At 43.1% G+C, this 20,193-nt stretch overlaps 1 protein-coding gene across 1 annotated transcript in view; it reads left to right on the top strand.

Moving 5' to 3' along the window:
* Positions 1–642: 642 nt before the first annotated feature.
* RORA (RAR-related orphan receptor A) overlaps positions 643–20,193 on the top strand; it is a 988,917-nt gene continuing 969,366 nt past the window's right edge. Inside the window, exon 1 of the mRNA XM_006899640.1 lies at positions 643–909. Within this exon, the coding sequence (XP_006899702.1) occupies positions 744–909 (166 nt within the window). The 5' untranslated portion in view covers positions 643–743. The remainder of the gene's footprint in view (positions 910–20,193) is intronic.

The following is a 20,193-nucleotide window of genomic DNA, read 5'->3' as shown; positions in this document are numbered from 1 at the left end:
AAAAATTGCTGTCTACGTTAACTCCAGACTCATAAAATCTGCTTTCGACAGACTTGCGTCTAACCAAGATTGCAAACCCACTAGACGTCTCATCCCAAAGTAAAGAAGCCCCACGTCTGCCATTCCTAGGGGGGGTCAACTCAGCTCTAATTCCTTCTTCGTTTCTCCCTGGAACCCTGGGCTGGCTAGAAGCTTGCTACCTGCGTTTCCCCAACGCGGATAATCGATTTGTCCCTTGTCAGGCTGGATGTGGATGGGGACGAGTTTTACTCCCGAGAGAGCCTCAGAAGTCGGCAGAGATTCATCTCGCAGATTTAAATTTTTGTTCTTGGACGAGACAGTGGAGGATTGGGGCGCTGAGGCTCTCCCTCTCCACTCCCCCCCTTTCTCCCCACCTCCCAAAATTGGCAGCCAGTCTGTGGCTCTCGGTCTGGGGTCTGGAGGGTGGGGAATGTGGGTGTGGGGGCCGGCTGGAGAAGCTCTCGCTAGCGCTGCCTGTGGCCAGACCCGCCTCCCAGCCCCTCTCGGGCGCACACACACGTCCACCAGACACACTCCGCGCGCTCCCCGCGCTCTCGCCCGCCCGCCCGCTGGCCGCCGTCTGCTCGCTCCCTCCTGCTCTCCCCGGTCTCCTTCTCCCTTTTTTTTTTTTTTTTTTGGTACCATAGAGTTGCTCTGAAAACAGAAGATAGAGGGAGTCTCGGAGCTCGCCATCTCCAGCGATCTCTACATTGGGAAAAAACATGGAGTCAGCTCCGGCAGCCCCCGACCCCGCCGCCAGCGAGCCGGGCAGCAGCGGCACGGACGCGGCCGCCGGCTCCAGGGAGACCCCGCTGAACCAGGAATCCGCCCGCAAGAGCGAGCCGCCCGCCCCGGTGCGCAGACAGAGCTATTCCAGCACCAGCAGAGGTAGGAGGCTGGAGAGGGGCTGGGGAGGGGGCGGCGGGAAGCTCCGGGGCGCGGAGCAGGGGGGGCGGCCCGGAGCGGACGACCGGGGCGCAGGGTCCGGCGGCCGCACCCGAGCCTGCCATAGCACCCCGAGTTCGGAGCACCCCCGTCCCCTCCCCCTCCCGCCCCCCAGAAATGTTGCAAACTTTTGCAGCTCGTTCTTGGGTTGCGGGTGGAAAGGGGGGCGGGGGAGGCGACGGGAGGGTTGACAGCCGGCAGGCTCACCCCCTGGCTTTGATTTTTTTCTGCAAAGAGATGAGGAAAGTCGCGTTGACGAAATTAAATACACTCCTCCAAAATCCAGACAACTGGAGAGTGGGGGCCCAGTAAAGAAACTTTTAAAGCGGCAGTGTCCTTTTAGAATGAAGGGGGGGAAAATATTGTTATGGCCACCTTCCTCCCTTTTAGGTTCTTTCCTCTTGGCAGTTTCGAACTGGGCAACCAGAGTCTGGGATGGGTTTTCTGGCCCCCGTAAAGCTGGGGGAGGCAGGTGTATTGAGTGATATAGGATGCCTCAGCGGTGGAGAGTGGGCTTGACAGGATGGGGGTGCAACGTGGACGCCCTCCCTGGAGCCAGGTGGTGGGTTTTGGATTTGCTGCCGGGGCTGGAGGAAGCGGGGTGCGGGCGCGCGTGGTGCTCGCCAAGTTGTCTGGAGAGCGCAGCGAGAGGGTCGATGCGCAAGTTTTGCAGCCCCGGGTTCGGAGCTCGTCGGCCAGGCTGGCGGGGGGCGTGTGCGCTCCAGCGCTCGGAGGGCAGCGGTCCCGCGGGGCGCTCCACGCGCGTTCGGAGGGAGCGTCTCCAGAAGCAAACAAGCAGATAAAGCGAGCTCCAAAGGCAGCCAAACTTATATCTGCTCTGGAAATCCTTTTCTCTTTGGTTCCAGGCATTTCTGCAAGAACCGAAGGATGGTCAGTGCAAGTTTAATATTGGTTGGTCACTGCGGGCAATTCCCCCCCTCTTTGGGCGATTTTTTACGCTTCATTTGGGTGTTTGGAGCATGTATGAGGGAGAGGGGCTTCAGTGCCTCTTCTTTGCTTTTTCCTCCTTAATGTGGGTTGTTGAGGAAGGCGCTGTCTCTTAAAGGTGTGTGTCAGAACCTGATGTCGGGTTTTCGTGGGAATGGAGATTATTTATTTGAATGCTCCTGGAGTTTGTGAAGAACCAGAGGAAGCTACGACTTTAATTACCATTGTAAATAATGTATAAATCACGCCTGTCACTCAGGAGGAAGCGGGCTTGTGCGAGCTGCCCCGGGCTGGGGGAAGACTCCCCAGCTAAGGGTTGGACGCTGGCCCAGCGCGCCCTCTTCGTGCACTTGGCCTCCGGCAGAGGTTGGGGGTCGCCGGGGGAAAGCGAGTGAAAGCCCCGGCTGCCGCTCCCCTCCTCTAGATATTAGAGTTGGAGGTAGGAATATGGCTGATCATGTGCTGGCTGTTTTACAGTATTCACCCCCCCCCTTTAGCCACACCCCCTGTCCGGGCACTTTCCCATTCACAGAATCCGAGTACAGTAAAAGCCATCAGGATGAAACACGCGAAAAACATTTAATTAAGGGTGATTTTTTCCGAAGAGCGACCACACTGACGCCGGTTGAGCTGGGAGGGGGACATAAGAGCCTGAGGAGACGGGAGGGGTATCAGGGCAGGGGGCCCGGGCCTGCTGCTAGCTTGGTGAGTTTGTGTGCGGAGAGCTTTTGGCTGCAAAGAGTATATTTAGACCCTGAGACGGTGGATTTGGAATGCGAGCGGGTTATGTAACAGGGTTAATCAGAAACACTGGAGAAAATCCCCTTCATGTGTTTCTGAGGCTTTTTTTCTTTTCTTTCCTTTTCTAAGAGGAGGAGGCATAGTATATAGGAAACAGCACTAGTTTCTGATTTTGCCGACACCTCCCTTTCCTTAAGTGCCCCCCCTCGTGTGTTATTAGCATCTTCAGGTGTCATTCTTGCCAGAAGGTGTTCTTGCAAGAGACGGGGTGGCTGGCTGCAGAACCAACTAGCAAATCCGTAACTTGCTGTTCTTGCAAATTATATAACGCTGGGGCAGTCAATACCAACAGCCCCCTGGGGACAGGGAGAAGGACAGAGACAGGGTGAGATATATCTTGCATAGCTTGACCTGCTGACCTACAAGCCCCTACTCTGGAAACAGTACCCCCCCACACTACTCTTCTCTGAACCCCCCCTTGTCCATTTAATGGGGGGAGGGAGGGGAGAAGTAAGGCCCAAACACTCAACTCACATCCTGCACGCAGGCACTAGGTTATATAACAGTCTGAGTGGAAAAAGGAAGGTCAGAGATGGAGGCATCCTTTAGCTAACACAGCAGTAGTAATAGCTTCCAGAAATTATGTGCATTTCCAGACTTGAACCTCAGATGCAGCGCGTGCTCCTCAGGGGTATGGATCTTTGTGTGTGCGAACTGGGGAGAAGGACAGAATGTGTAAGACTGCCTGGTAGATGAGAGTGATTTGAAAATGGGAAATGTTTGGGTTTTCAGATGATGTAATGGAGTTGGCAGAATATGCAAGTCGGCTCCCAGAGTGTAAGCAGTAAGAAAATTGGAGCTGGCATCTAGTATTAATGTTGCATAAATTACAATATCGGAAAGAAATTAACCTACACACTAGGTGATTATGCCTTTTTAATACTTAAAACATAAAGACACACAACTTGAAAGGGAAAATAAACATCATCACCTTATAATTAGCATTTTCAACCTCCAGGAGGGTTGACTGGAGTTTTTGGCATTGGGTACTATGGGAAGCGATCTGATTTGAAAGATGTTTTCCAAAGGGATGACAGTGTTAGTTTCTAACCAGTCAATATCTGAAATTCACAGAGATAGTCTGTGGATTCTCGTGACATTGAGATGACCTCATGAGATGCTACCTAGCTAGACTTGAGGATATTGCTGAATTTTTAGGTCCTGGGGATTTGAGTTTGATTCCATGCCTGAGCTTCCAGAATCAGATATGTATGTGAATTCAATCTGAAAGACACCCTCCCTCCTGTCCTTAAAACCATTCAGAGGTTGGTAGCAGGCGTGATGAAAATGTTTGGTTTTCTCAGTAGTATTAATGATGGCTGGTGGCATTCAGTCTCATCTTTGGATCACAAGGAAAGGGGGGGGGGAGAAAAAGGCAAGACAAAAAGCAACATAGGACATAAGAATGAAGATGAGGGGAGCCGAGACCCCAGTGAATCTTTACATCTTTAATTCAACAAGGGTTTCAGGAACTTTGGGAACCAACAGCATTGTAACCTGGCTGTTACTGTGAACACTTTTCCCAAATGCCATTATTATATGTATGCTAGAAATGTACATATTTTTTTCCATGAAAGTCATCCTACAGGATTATGGTGTATCATGTGGTCAATTTGCCCAGCAAGGCTAAAGGTTGAAGGCTTTTAGGCGAGGCTGACTTAAGGGAGAAATCAAAACCCAAAAGATAGGATTAATACTGAAGAGCTCAGCTTGAGATCAAACCCTTGGAAGCTCAGTTTAGATTGATTTAAAATCAGCTAATGGGCCTGTAGTTTATTTGTAGCCCTGAGGACTTTTATAACCACACAAGTCTTTGACTTGGGAAGTTCTCTTCCTTTTTCAGTTGTGGCCAATTCACTTTCTGGTGACTGTGTTTGCCTGGTAACTCAGGGCCCATTTTTTAGAGATTGATTCTCAAATCAACTTTTCTTCCACAGACCTGGCTCTCCACAGTGAACAAATGATGCCCCCCTAGTTTGAAAGAGCTACTGGCTGGGATAAAATCCTTTGCCAGAGGGACGGAATAATTATTTTTTAAACTAAGGAACTTTAATTTTCCGGTAAATTGCTCATAAAAACATTTATAATTATACCCTTTAAAAATGTAATAGAATAATTTTAGAAAATGCATTTGATGATAGTTATGATAACCTTTTCTGTTGCTTCCTCCTTATTTCTTAAATAGAATTGAATTATTAATCTAGAAGTCAAGTTCTGAGTGGCTAAGAACATTTATAGCAGACTCTTTTTATGTTAGTCACCTGCTGGAATTTTCCAAAGTGTATTGGCGTTAAGAGGAGTCCATGAATGTAAAAAAATGACACCCTTTTGGAAAGTGAAATGTGGGGTTTGCCAAGGGGTCTTTTAATGATGAGTTCCTTGAGCTTGTGTTTTACGGTAGCAGAGGTGGGGGTATAATGCACACTTCTGGTTCCTCCCCAGCCTTCTAAAGTGGGATGCTGCAGGAAGGTGTGAGAATGTTAATTGCAGGAATTGTGCCTTAGGATGAAAATGTGCAGAGGGGGTTTTTTTGGTGACAGCAGAAACCTTTAGAAGCCACTGACCGCTCTTTGGAGTAGACTTTTGAAATGAGACAAACTAATGTGTTCCTCTTCTTGGGCCACACTCTTGTTACTTCAGAGCTAAGATGTATGCTTTTTCCTCCAGATTACTTGCCCATGTTTGCATTTAGGAGCATGTGGTGTGATGTTGGAGGTGAAGACTGTGTTGGATGTTACTGAAAATTCCATTCATGTGATGTAGTCTCTCTAATGTATATGCCAATTTTTTTTTTTTTTAAAAAAAGGCCAAAACAATTCATTCTTCTCCAGTCTTCCTGCTCTCTTTGGTGTGTTTTGCTTCTTAGCTCTTGTGTGTAGTTCTGTGTCAGTAGAAGTAAAATACTTAACTACGGGTGTTTGGAGAATGAACTGTTGTAAATCAGTTTCTAAAAAAGTTTTTGTTTTGTATGTATGGAAATGGAGATTCCTTTAAGATGACTTAAATGAGAGTAGGTGTGTTGGAGACAATAAGATTGGCACAGCATAGAGCAGAGTTTAGGGCTGTTGTCCTGTGAGTCACAAGCAACTTGATGACACGTAACAATATCCTGCCACTTTCTGTTTGCCTTCTGGACTCTGTACAAGGACTTCAGGGTGAATGTCACTGAGATTTCAGGCCCATGCTCACTTTCTGACTGACAGGTTCTTCTAGAGCAAGGGAGGTCTCTTCACACAGTTGTCAGGCGCTGGTGTGAATGCTGTTCTAGAACGTGGAAGACTTCAGAATACAGAGATTGTCATCCTTTTTCAGAATTGATGTCCTTTTCCCTCCTTTTTGGGGTTCTGTCCTCCTCTATGATTGCTCCTCCTCCCCGTTTATTTTGAAGTATACAATCATAATAAAAGGGAGCTCAAAGAATTCTGGTGACATTGTGTAGTAAGTGTTGCAGCACAGACCCAAAGGTCAGTGGATCAAATCCACCAGATACTGTGGAGGGAGAAAGATGGACAGTCTCTTCTCGTAAAGGTTATACTCTTGGAAGCCCAGTAGGGTCACTGGGACCTGGAACTGATTCCATAGCACCGCTGGGTTTTTTTTTCCTTGGATTTGTTTATTCATAAATGGGAATATTGGATTGGAAATTAATTATTAAGTACCTCATTTGTTCTGTTAGTCTATATATATACATATATATACCAAGAAAAAGAAAATGATATCATTTAAATGAATACTTATAAACCACAACTGGTAATTATCAATTTGCAATAAACTATAGTTCTATGAGCTCTGGTATTTTAATGGTAAGTAATTGCGCTGCCAACCCAAAGAAAAATGGTTGGAATCCACCAGCTGCTCGTCCGGAGAAAGACAATCTCCTCCCATGCAATTCACATCTCTGAATACTGTTGGAGAAGCAACTATGAGTTGGTTTCACTTTGAACAACAGTATACTGAACAACAGCAATAGTTTTTTCTATATGTGTACAAAACTATGACAGATGAATTAGTTTTCCTAGGTATTGGTAGATTAGCCAGAACTCTCTTTTATCTTTCTATTCTTGGTTATATTTTTAAAATGTGCTAGTTCCCTTTCCTTTCTGAGAAAACATGGAGAATGTAATTGAATCTTTCTTTGAGGTCTGAGGCCTTGTAGTGCCATAGGGTCACTGTTCTGAGTATGAATTCTGATTGTACATTATAGAACTGTAAATGGAGACAGTGTCTGAGATTGGGCTAAGTCTTGTCTTGATCCCAGCTTGGAAATTGTTTGCTTTGTTGTTGTTGTCAAACCCTCAGTATTGGTATGTTTTGCTCCTTGCCTGCCTTGTTCTTTGAGTTCCAGGCAGCAAAATAAAATGCCATTTCAATTAGTTGACTTGGGTTCACTGGGTATTTTTACTTTATAGAAAAATTTTAACTGGGGTCTGGAGCCTTCTGAGTTCATTCCCTTGTATTATAGAGGATATAACAGCACTTATTTTTTTTTTTTTACTCTTCAGGGCTCTTGTATTTTTGGGTAATATATATTTACAAGTTATTATCGTATAATCTGACTTCCCCCTATATAATGATGAGTAGAAACTAGCTAATTTCATCTCTTGACTATGCTAAAGGAGTATATTTGGCAGAACACTCATAAATCATGAAAGTTAGGAATCTTTGAAGTTAGAAGAACTTTAAGAATATTATTATAGAATATTAAAATAGCAACCCAATGCGGCAGAGTTGATTCTGGCTCACAGCAACCTGATGTGTGTCAGAGCAGAACTGGCCTCCACAGAGTTTTTAATGGCTTACTCTTGAGTAATAGATCACCAGGTCTTTCTTTAGAGGCACTTCTGAATGGTCTTGAACCATCAACCTTTCAGTTAGCTATCAAGTGCTAACAACTGGCATCACCCACAGACTCCAAAGAATATTTTAAACCCTCCCCAAAGGAAACTTTCTTACCAAGCTTAGTTAGGCCTTTGTTGACTAAATCAATATAGAAGGCAACCCAGGAGCTGTATCCTATCAATCTAACTTTCTCAGGCCTGCTCCCCTTGGTTCCATGTTGGTTTGTGGTGATCTTTCATATCTTGATGTCAGTAGTGTTGAAATTCAACTTGTAAGTCGTAGTACTCTTTTGTGACAGCTCAGTTACATTCCTCCCTCCCCCTTTCAGAATAAAAACATCAAGATGATTGTTTAAAGAAATCAGCACGAGTAGGAAATCATGTGTGATGAGGGATGAATGTGCCCATGTCTCAGGATTTCTTCGGGGTGTCACTGTTAGCTTCCATTTGTGCATGCTGGTACTACAAGGACTTACAGGGAATAGTTCCCTTCTGTTGGTGGAAGAACAGTATTCTATTACCCCAACCCACAGTAGATTTTTTAATGGCCTTAAATGACATGGCATTATTGCAGACTATCCTTCAGGAAATACTGTGGTACATTAACACTGGGCATGACAGTAAGGTTTTCTGGTAATTATCCTGTCCATACTCACCTTACTTGGATACTAAGAACTAGGGCCTGGTCACTGTCTGATGAGCCCTCTTCAGTGCTCATGGATATGGTTTCCTTATGCCCTTGAAGGTGGAGAGGACACTAAGCTACCCCCACGTAGACCATCTATACCAGTGTTGTTTCCCCTGAGACTCATTCAGAGGACTAGGAAACATGGTTGTGATGGCTTTAAGTGCCATCGAATTGACTATGATGAGCTATGCTTGACTTGAAGGCAGTCAACAACAACAATAACAACAATGCAACAAGTCTGTGATTCACACATCAATATCTAACCCTAGCCTGTGCCATCCTGACAAGCCCCACCATTACCAAGCTCATTGATGCAGTCACTTTTTTAGCCCATCTTGTTGGGGTGGGGGACGGACTATGGTATAAAGGGTTTAAAATCCCCAGACTTGGATCTTCTCTAACTATAATAGTGTACATATTCATTTCCTAAGGTTTCTGTAACAAAATACCACAAAGTAGGTAGATAAATAACAGAAATGTATTGCTTTATGTCCTAGAAACTAAAAGTCTTCATTTAGAATGTCAACAAAGGTAACCTTTGAAATCTCTAGGGCAATATCCTGTCTTGTCTCTTCGAGCTTCTGGTAGCCTCAGGCCTTCTTTGGCTTGTAGATACATCTACATCTTCCAGCCTTTCTTTTTCCGTCTGGCTGTGTCTTTCCCCCCTTTTCTAAGAACACCATGCAGATTGGATTAGAAATCCACCTAGTTCGATAAGATATTTAGTGGTTAACATCCTCAGAGATCCTATGTACAAACAAGGCCACAGTCAGGTACCAGGGTTTTTAGGACATCAGAAAATATTTTTTGAGAGAGGAGCGTACTTTATACTGTAACATTTTGATGATGAACTAATTAATTGGAAAGTTTTCTGGAATATTTAGGAAGCTTTTGCACCCCTGAGCAGACTACAGTTAGGAAACTCTTGGGGTGCGCAGAAGAATGTCACTTAGCAGAGGATCCTCACGCCAGCGAAAGAGGCAGCGCACTGTTAAAAATACCTAGCTTACTTCGGGGGAGGATTTGGCTGAATACTGATGAAGTTTATGAAATATGAATGTAGTGAAGTTGCTGTACGTAAGTGGTAGGCGTGTGTGAAAGAAGTAAGAAGAAATAAAATTGTGTATAAATGACATTCTGAAACTTGATGGAATTGTATACGTGACAAGAATGGTGACGTTTGGGTCTGTATTTAATGGGGAGAAATAAACAGGCTTAAAATCTGTATGTCAAACTAGACGTGGGGCTAAAAATTACAGAATACGAAATCATTTGGCTTATTTTCTTAGCAAAGAGCACTCACTACCAGGGATAAATACACAGGCTGCTGAGAACAGAGGTGAAACAAAAGGAAAGGGGGGCGGGGGGAAGGCATCAACACTCGAATTTATAATGCTGTATGGTAATCACTGTTTTAAATAATCCCAACTATTAACTACTATGCTCGTAGGTACAGAATTAGTTCTAGGCAAACAAAAGGCGTAAATATGAATTTTGGGTTGTGGAGGAGAAATCGTCCTGTTCCCCACAGCATAAATGTGTGTACTGAGAAGCAGACCTGCGCACAATTTAATTTTTTCTGTCTTATCCTGATTAATTGACAGCCAACTGTATGCCTCTTTCCTGAAGGTGACTTTACAATCTCCAGACACAGACATTTCTCACAGAAGTGGAGTGAAGGAAGGAGAACCACAAGCTCTAAAGTGTGTTTCACTGGGTGAAGTATTTTTTTTGGAGGGGATGATAAGGATTCGAATTTGGGGAAGGGGAAAGTGTACACAAGGATTAAGGATGCTAGTTTGGGGCTGGGGAGTGGGGGCTGTGAATGGAGGAAGGGATTCCCTGGAGGGAAAGGAGACTTTCTGTGCAAAAGAGAATGAAATTAGCATTGACTCTGAAAGGGCTGGGAATGTGACTTTCTAATTTTAAATTATCTTTAACAAGGGCAATGAAAAGAGGAAAAGTTGGCTCTTTGAGAAGTTATGACGAACTTGTCGAGAATGCCAATTGACAAAGGCAGGTAAGGGAACACTGGAGTACCGGAAAAAGAACAGGTCTGAAGGGCATGTAGACCTGCCGTTGCGTGTGCTGTGGGAATTGGCCTGCTTGTATGTTGACTCTTCCAATTAGTTTTAAAGAAACCAGAAGAAACAGAGGAAAGACACCCCGATGGGATTCTGCCCTTCAAGAAGCAGAGAGGTTTGTTCTGCGCAGGATGGTTAATGCCAGTCATGGGGAGGAGCCGCCGGATGGAAGGAATCTCATGGATTTTCCGCATCCAGAGGACAGAGGACATGAGTATACGCATAACAAGGCTAAAACATCTTAAAAAGCTGCATTGTTTGTCATACTCACAATATAGTTGTATCATCAGTGGGTAATGAGAAGGCCACGGTAAGAGTACATATGGCTCATAATCCCAGGAACAGTTTTGTGTAATGGGAATGTTCTATCTGAAAGGCCAGGGCAGTTGGGTGGGTGAACTCTTCCCAACTCTCAACTGTCCATGTAATGAAGCATTGAGAAAGCAAAGGCAAATAAAATACTTTTATAATAAAAAATTATTCTTCTCTTAGTGATGGTATTAGTTGGGCTCATGACAAGTGTGAAATTGCCCGAGTTGTATTTTACCAATTCTGGCACGTTTATTTATGCAGAACGTAGAAACCTGGCCCGTTTTCATAGACCAGGTTGTTAACCTTGAAGCTGTGAACTTTCTCAATGTGAAGGATGAAGGTGGAAGATGAGCGAGGCTCTACAGTGTCTCAAGCCTCCACAGAGACACATCAGTGCAGCTGCTGCTCCAGTGAAAGAGGTTTTGGAAGTTCCAGAGCTTGTCTTTTGATCTTGAGCGTGGTGATGTATTGATATATGTTAGACATGTGGGGCTCACTTGGTGATGTTGCTGCTGGATCATATTTTTATTAAACTGTCAGAGTCAGAAGGGGTCTTATAAATCATCTCACTGAGCCCTGGTTTAAACGGACAGTTAAAAACTAACTAGATCCTGTTGAATTGGCTGTGACTCACAGTGACCGGATGTGGTCTGTGTACAGCCATGCTCTATGGGATATTCAGTGGCTGATTTTTCAGCGGTATTTTGCCAGCCTTTTCTTCTGAGGAATTTTTGAGTGGACTTCTCCTGCTAACCTCTTGGTTAGCAGCTAATTGGAAGCCATTTGTTCCACCCATGGTTACACACGGAGGCCCAGAGGCCTGTAATAGTGCCTGGAGGTCATATTCCTAGTAGTGTAAGGTGACCATGACTGTAACCCAGGCCTTATACCTCTTTATCTAATGTTCTTACATTCTGTGCAAGGAATGTCAGAAGTTGCTCTAAAATTTGCAACAAAGTCCTCATTCCTCCAGGTATAATCTTCGAGTATACTATTAAGCTGTCTCACAAACGAGTCCAGCATTAGGTCATAGATATGTGTGAAAATAAGCATGAGTTATTTTGGTTATGCATCCATAGTGGAACATTGCCTGTAATTGTTGCTTTTGTATCCCACTGGGCATTTTTATTATTAATTAAAAATTAACCAGTGAGGCTGTGGCTATGTCAGGAAAGCAACACAGTGGAAATAGTACCTGCATCTCCTGCTCTGATTTAGGAGAATGTGAAACACTGGATCTGGAGGCAGACATGCTGTACTGAGCACACGCTGCAGCCAGACACAGCCAGGAAGCACTGCAGTGGCTGGTCTCTCAGCCATAGTCATCTTTCTGCAAGGCAGAGGGTTCAAGGATCTGTCATTGAGCTATGTCTCGGAACTAGTTGGTTAACAGAATACTACACAAGTAGTATTAAAAATCATGTCATGTTAAAAATCATGTCATGGAAAATGCTCCTTATTTATTGCTAAGTGAAAAGAAACTGCTTTCATCGTAGTATGTGATGAAAAAGGAAATATTTTTGTTATAAAAAAATCTATTTATATTTCTTTAGAAAAAGAATCAATTGGACCAGCATATTCCTGAATGATGAAATGACCATCTCTGGGGGTGGGATTACCTCTAAATTCCGTGTGTGTGTGTGTGTGTGTGTGTGTGTATGTTCCTATATTTGGTGAGTTTTCTGCACTGTACATGTATATTACTTTTGTAATTAGAAAAAATAAAGCTTTTCTTTTTTTTGAAAGAAGGTTGTTTTTCTGTTTTGAAAATGGGGATATTCCAGAAACTTGGAGCTGACTTAGTGGCACCAGAAATAACAAATCCTTAATTTACTGTGTGACTTTAGAAGTTCTGGATTCTTTCAGTATGGGCCAGGTTTATTAGCTGAAAGAATGGTACCAGCTTTTGACAGTCATACTCAACCAGCAAAATGATGAAGAGCTCCATGTTAATGGAACTTCTTGCTCTTGTAGGAAAGTATGTTTTTTACTGTGTCCCATGAGAGAAAAACATATGTTGTGATCCAGTACATATACACATACATACATGTGCGAAATAAACTTTTTGCATAAAACACGTATCTTTTATTTGTGAGATACTCTTTGTTTGTTTGTTTCCTCTTGTCATTGAAAGACAGGATCTGTGTCATGAGCCACCAAATTTGCCTCGTGCTTAACTTGTGTGTTGCTCTGTGCAGTTTGAAAACCATCACGTCCTGAGCGTGGATGAGGAGGTAGAAGGACCTTTGCTCCAGGGTCATGGCCTGGCAGTAGGAGGGAGGGTGTTTTCCACAGTAACTGAAGCTGAACTCAGGGAGGAGGTGAGCAAAGGAAAAGGATGTAAATACTTAATATTTGTGATCAAATAGTATCTTTGTGCCATTTTTCAGTACAAATCATTACATTGAGCTGTGCGTCTGGGTAGTTTGGTTTAGAGTATGAATACTAGACTCACCCCTCTGTTTGGACTTGGTGTCTCTTTTAGAGTCCATGGGTGATCAGCAGATATTTACTGAGCACCTCTGTGTTTCAGGCACCATACTAGGCTCAAGGACAAAACAACAAACAAGAAAAGTCAGATGCCTGCCTTCCTGGGTCATAAAAGCTAATGCTGGCATTTCCCAATGCAATCCACGGTGTAAGTTCTCTTGGACTAAACACTTTTCGGTGGTTCTTCACTAAATGTGGTTTAGATTGTGCCTTAACCCCCCTAGACTCACAGTTCCCTTCACTCTTCCTTTCCTTCTTAACTAACAACTCTATCCTCATTCTACTTCATGGTCTTCCTCTGCTTATTAAAACCCTGCTCTCTCTCTAACGCTAATTACAATTTCACCCTCTAAGTTATATGGTTGTTTTGTTGTAGGTTTTTTTAAAAAACAAAACAGAACACAAAACCTCCATGCTAAGTTCCTTTTATACAGCCTTACAGTTTTATCCCTGAGGTATATTTCTTCAGAGCATGAGCACCCCAAGAAGCCCAGGACTGCAGTACATGCTTGGACTGGACCCCTGTGCCATATTTTGCATGTAGTAGGTGCCCACTCACAGAGCGCATCCTTTCACACACACTGCCCTGCAGAGCTGTATGATTACTCAGTTGATTCAGCTCACCAGCCCCTGACTCTACACATGTAGCCAGGACTTGTGCAGGCTTCCAGCTACGTCTTGTGTTTGGACCCAGCTACCCTCACTTTTCCCCCTTCTGCTTCTCTTGGATCCACCAGTCCCTTCACTTGTGGACTCAGGCCTGCTCTAGCCTTGAGCAGTTAAAAACCGAGGCTGGATGTGTTGGAAGACAGTGTTCATGGTCCTGACAAGCCTGCTGGGAATGAGACAGAGCTGAACTAGAGCCCTAGGTTTTCTGGGAGCTAGCTGTGTAAACCTTTGGTAAGTCCATCAGCCATTCTGTCTGTTTACTTACCTGCAAACTGTAGAAGATGGTGATGATACCAGCTGCCCAGGATGAGTGGGAAGCTTGCATGTGACAGTGCAGAAATACCAAGATCCTTGGTATACAGCCAGTGCTTGATAGAGGGAATCTCTGATCAGGGTGGTGATGGGTAGTGGTACACACCATCACAGAGTGCCCCTCCTGCCACCTCTCGTAGCTCCTCCTCAGGTCTTCAGCTATTTTTGCTTGCATTTCTACTTGTTGATTCTGCTTATCTGCTCTGAAATGAGTCTTAGGACAACATGGAGGTCTTGGAGCCTTTCCTTTGATGTCTGGATCCTTTCCTAGACAGGATCCTGCCATAGTCCCTTGCCTTATTGACCATGGGCTGAATCTCACCAAATATGGACAAGTTGCTTAAGTTCAACTGCATCAGTTACTTTTAGGTTTTCTTATGTTTTTCTGCTGAACCCAAGAAGAGGCCCAGGTCTTCCTGCCCTCTTGTTCCTACAGTACCTTCTGGCTGCCTCCTCTAGCCCCTGAGTCTGGGGCAGCTCCTTCCTCCCCACCGCGTCTTGGCTCTTATACCTCATTTCTCAGCAACCCGTCATTCTTCACCCTCGCTTCCCCTTTACTCACTTTCTCCTCCCTGCCAAAAAATCACGTTGGAGAAGCTTGTCTGCAAGGGTTCTATTCAACTTGTTCTACATTAATGCTCCACTATGGTGACCTACCGCTGAGTCTTTCACTTGTAATGTAATCTAATAATTTACATGCACTTTGCAAGCAACACTCTCAGAGACTCACAACCTGTTTGAAATTACTCTGCTGTTAAGAGTATTTGAGCTGATGAGAGAGCAGCATGATAACGGGTGTTTATGGGGGTACCACAGTGGTTATTGGGGACCCCCAGGAATAGAGAAATACTGTTTGCACAAGGTGAGGGCATGCTGATGGGTTAGAATACCCTTTCTTAGAGAATCAATAAAAACTTGCTAAGGATCTTTCATTGATTTCTGGCTTGTAACCAGAACAGGATAGGTCAGAGTATAGAAGGGTGCTAGGAGCCTAGCAAGTGAGAGGAAGTAAACCAAGAAAGAAAGCCTGTCTTTCTGTGCAAATGCTTTATTTTTTATATACTACTTGACTTTTACAGAATTAATTGGCACTGTGATTAGGTTGTTTTATTTCTTCACTCATACATGTCGGAAGCAGATTCTAATATGCAGTAGTAATGAAAATAAAGTAATGCTATAATAATAGTGCCATTGTAAAGTGAATTACACCATTAAGCATCTATTTTGCCTAATTTGTATTGTGATAGCGTGGATCACACACACACACACAGAGACATAGATAGAGAGTAGCTGGTCTTTAAAAAACAGACTCTAGCTGAGACTTCTCTACCTTATAATGCTTAACAGTAAGTGAATGAAAATAAGCCATTAATTCTGAGGAAAAGTGAATTCACATACACACACGCACTGCCAGTCAGTGAGGTAAAGAAGGTGTATGATTTTGAGATAGAGAATCCTGGACTTACATAGTTTTTTTAACAAATTGGCTGACCTGCCTGGGGACAGATAATCAGTTATGACAGAGTCAATAATAATATCAAGGCTAGAGTTTGTAAACAAGGATTCGTGTATTTTTTTCAGCCTCTGCTCACTTGTTATCACCCTGGCAACCTCTATTAATTGCTCTTTTTTCCACATTTGAGGAAGAGCATTAAGGGCCCAGGAGCAATGGCCATTTATTTTGTCACTTGTCTCCCAGGGAAGGACATTGGATGCCCACATTTCTTCCACAGGAGATAGATCATCATGAGGTGTATTTGTACCCTCAAGTCATAACCCAGCCCAGTGTCAAGTGTGGCAGTTCCCAGTGGGGCATTTAAATTAAAATACCCAAGAATGCATTATACTTTGACTTGGTCCTGGGGACTTTATTCCTTCACTCCAAGAGAGCATCGGTTGGAGAATCTGATGATAACTGTTGATGAGTTTCCAACATTGGTCTGGGATCTCCAAGGAGGCCCTGACGGTTTCCCTGGCCCATTTCCAGTCTGGACTGCTGCCTTCGGGACTTCTCTCCATGCTCTGCCACAGTGGCCATCCAGAACGGTGTGCAGAGATTCTTCTGGTTGCCTTCTGTCTCTTACCTGCTTGCGCTGCAGGAATTTCCCTCTGCAGTCCTCTCAACACTACCACCATCTGGTAATCTGGACCCTCAGAAAGGCCTTGTTCAAAGAGTCAAGATTTTCTGGTGTTTAGATGCATGTATATAGGGTCGCTATGAGTTGCAAGCGACTCGACGGCACATTAACAACAACAACAACAACAACAACATGGCCTATCTATAATGCTTGATTTGGTAACTCTAGTATAGAAAGCAAACCTGTGTCATAAAAGGCAATGTACCCCTTATACCCCAGATTATCATGCTGATTTTAACTATGTCAAAGATATGAGGGAAGAATGGAGGACGTCAATGCCTGGTGTTGTGTTAAACATATATTTAGGCTAGAGAAATGTTTTGCAAACCTCAGTGGGAAAAAGCCTCATAAACTTGCTTAAAGTAATGACATAATAAAAATCACCATGGTATTTGACAGTATCCTTTTATTAATTCATTGACCTTTCCCATTTTTTTCTTTGTGGATGCACTCTGATTCTATTTCTCCTTGTTTAAAGTCTGTATTAGGTTCACAGTATGCTTTTCCAGTTGTCTGCCTCTTAGTATTGGTCTAAGTTCATCGAGGGAAGGGTCATGGACTATCTTTAGTGTTCTGTGGCTTTCTGCATCTTACTTGGGCACTCAATGAATACACTCAGGATGCTAATGGCAGTGCAGTCAAAGTGTGAAAGACAAATCTGTGGAGAGATAAAGAGATGAACCAAGACAATCTAACACCCTTGGAAAAGCTTTAGGTGTTTAAAGGCAGTGCAATATATTAGCCTTTCATTGATTCTTCAAGTGTTTATTGAGCACTTACTAAGTGCCAGATCCTGTGTCAGTGAATGAAGGCACAAAGTTTAATTAAGGCATTGTAATGGTTAGGAAAGAGATATTAACTAGTCATTTAAAAAAGTGTACAGCATGTGATAATTAAGTTGCTGAATATAAAAGGCACAGAAGAGGAAAGGGGGACCACTCTACAGGAGTTAGGGAATTCTTGCTGATGATTGTATTTGTCAGAGTTTAAGAAACATGGAAAATGCTTCTCTAGACCAGGAAATTAAAAGGTGCATTGCCATGGGAAAGTCTGCTGTTAGTGACCTCTCTACAGTACTGAAGAGCAATGGTGTCTCTCTGGAGACTAAGGTGCGTCTGATACAGGCCATGGTCTTCACAATCACTTGTTATGCATCAGAGAGTTGGACAATGACCAAGGAGGATAGAAGGAGAATTGATGCCTTTGAGCTGTGGTGCTGGAGAAGAGTATTGAGAATACCATGGACTGCTAGGAAAACAAACAGATTTGTCCTGGAAAGGGTTAAACTGGGTGGCTCCTTGGAGGCAAGGATTCTGAGGCTCTGTCTAACATACTTTCGGCATGTTGTGAGGAGAGACCAGTCCTTGGAGAGGGACATCATGCTTGGGAGGGTGGAGGGACAGCACAGGAGGGGAAGGCCCTCTATGAGGTGGATTGATTCAGTGACTGGGATAATTGGGATGGGAGTGTCAGAGACAGTGTGATTGGCACAGGACAGAGCAGAGTCTAGGGCTGTTGTACATAGGGTCGCTATGAGTCGCAAGCAACTGGACGGCACATAACAACAACAACAGACAAAAGGTAGAGTACAGTCCAGGCTGAGACACAAGAAATAAAAATTGGATTTTATCAAAGGCTTTTTCTGCATCAATTGATAGGACCATATGGTTCTTGTTCTTTGCCTTGTTGATGTGATGAATTACATTGATTGTTTTCCTTATGTTGAACCATCCTTGCATACCTGTTATGAATCCCACTTGGTCATGGTGGATTATTTTTTTTATGTATCGTTGGATTCTATTTGCCAGTATTTTATTTAGGATTTTTGCATCAATATTCATGAGAGATATTGGCCTATAGTTTTCTATTTTGGTGGTGTCTTTTCCTGGCTTTGGTATCAAAGATATGTTTGCTTCATAGAATGAATCTGGGAGGGTTCCATCTTCTTCTATTTTCTGAAATAATTTATGTAGAATTGGTAACAGTTCTTCTTTAAATGTTTTATAAAATTCACTTGTAAAACCATCTGGTCCAGGGCTTTTCTTGGTTGGAAGTTGTTGTATTGCCTTTTCAATTTCTTCTTTTGTAATGGGTCTGTTCAGATGTTCAGTTTCAGTTTGTGTCAGTTTAGGTAGGTTGTGTTTTTCTAAGTATTTGTCCATTTCCTCTAGATTTTCATATTTGTTTGAGAATAGTTTTTCATAGTATTCTAATGTTAGCTTTTTTATTTTAGTTGGGTCTGTTGTGATGTTACCTGATTCATCTCTTATTCAGATTATTTGCGTCTTCTCTCTCTTTTCTTTTGTGAGTTTTGCTAGTGGAGTATCGATTTTGTTGACCTTTTCAAAGAACCAAATCCTAGTTTTGTTGATAGTTTCAATTGTTTTTCTGTTTTCTATTTCATTTATTTCTGCTCTTGTTTTTATAATTTCAGTTTTTTTAAAGGGTGTCGGGTTTTCTTGCTGTTCTTTTTCAATTTGCTGGAGATATTGGGTTAGAGAGTCAATAGTCTGTTTTTCCTGTCTTTTGATGTGTTTGCTTATTGCTATAAGTTGACCTCTGATTGGGAGGAGGGTAGAGAGAATAGTGCAACAATGAATGAATGGAAACCCAAAATCTCTGTAAATGTTTATGAAAATTAATAAAATATAATTATAGAAAAAAAAGAAATAAAAATTGATAGCATATTCAGATAGCATGCAAGAAATGTAGCTTGACCTTAGCATAGGAGTATGATGGTGAAAGCTAGGCCATACAATTGGAGACAAGGGTAGGGACCAGGCTGTAGCTGGATAGTAACTAAGGATGACAGAAGAAGAATCAATGCCTTTGAATTGTGCTGAAGAAGAATATTGAACATACCATGGACTGCCAAGAGAACAAACAGGTCTGTGCTGGGGAGAGGATTGAACATTTCATGTACCGTCTAGAGAGCAAACAGACCTGTCCGGAAGATGGAGAAGCCAAGCTGATCCTTGGAGGCAAGGATTTTGAAGCTCTGTCTGATATACTTTGGACATGTTGTCAGGAGGGATCTGTTTTTAGAGCAGGACATCATGCTGAGAAGGGTGGTGGGTCAGTGCAGGAGAAGAAGACCCTGAATGAGATGGATTGGCACAGTGTGGCAGTGGTGGAAGATGTGTCAGAGATGGTTAGGTTGGCTCAGGAGAGAGTACACAGGTTGCAGGCACCTCGACAACATATAACAACATCAATATAATAATGTTAATATATTAACTATTATATGTAATATATATAACATATTAATATTATATTCTATAATAATATATATGTTAATAATAAAATATGTTCAGCGCAGGAGAGGAAGACCCTCTATGAAGTGGATTGATTCAGTGAATGGAGTAATGGAGGTGGGTGTGTTGGAGACAGTGAGATTGGCACAGGACAGAGTAGGGTTTAGGGCTGTTGTACAGAGGGTGGCTATGAGTTGCAGGCAACTTGAGGGCCCATAACAACAACATATATTAAAAATACATATTATATATTGGTATTATATGTTATTAAGGGGAGCCCTCATTGTTAATGGTAAAAAGCTGCACTCCAACCCAAAGGCATGTAGTTCGAGTCCTTCATCTTGGGAGAAAGATGGAGTCTCTTCCTGTGTGATTTACTGCCTCTCAAAACCCACTGGAGGGTCAGCTATGAATTCATCCCTACTCAGTGGTACATAACAACAGAAATACATATATTATTACTATTAAGAAAAACACACACTTAAGCATAAATGTGTTGGGATTGGAAGTGGAACACTGGATAGAGAAGGAGCCTACTTAGGTTACTTATATGAAAATTGCAGAGGGAGAGATTACAGTCAAAGCCCAAGGTGAAGGGAGAGAACTCCAAAGTAGAATTCTCTGAGTTATAGACTTGTACGTGCTAGTCTGAGCTAATGGTGACAGAAGTCAGTCACAGAATTGGTATTATTT

Source organism: Elephantulus edwardii, unplaced genomic scaffold (assembly GCF_000299155.1).
Source record: "Elephantulus edwardii isolate Elephantulus edwardi_28Jun2011 unplaced genomic scaffold, EleEdw1.0 scaffold00264, whole genome shotgun sequence".
In the NCBI taxonomy this organism is placed as follows: domain Eukaryota; kingdom Metazoa; phylum Chordata; class Mammalia; order Macroscelidea; family Macroscelididae; genus Elephantulus; species Elephantulus edwardii.
This window is presented reverse-complemented; position numbering and strand designations above follow the sequence as displayed.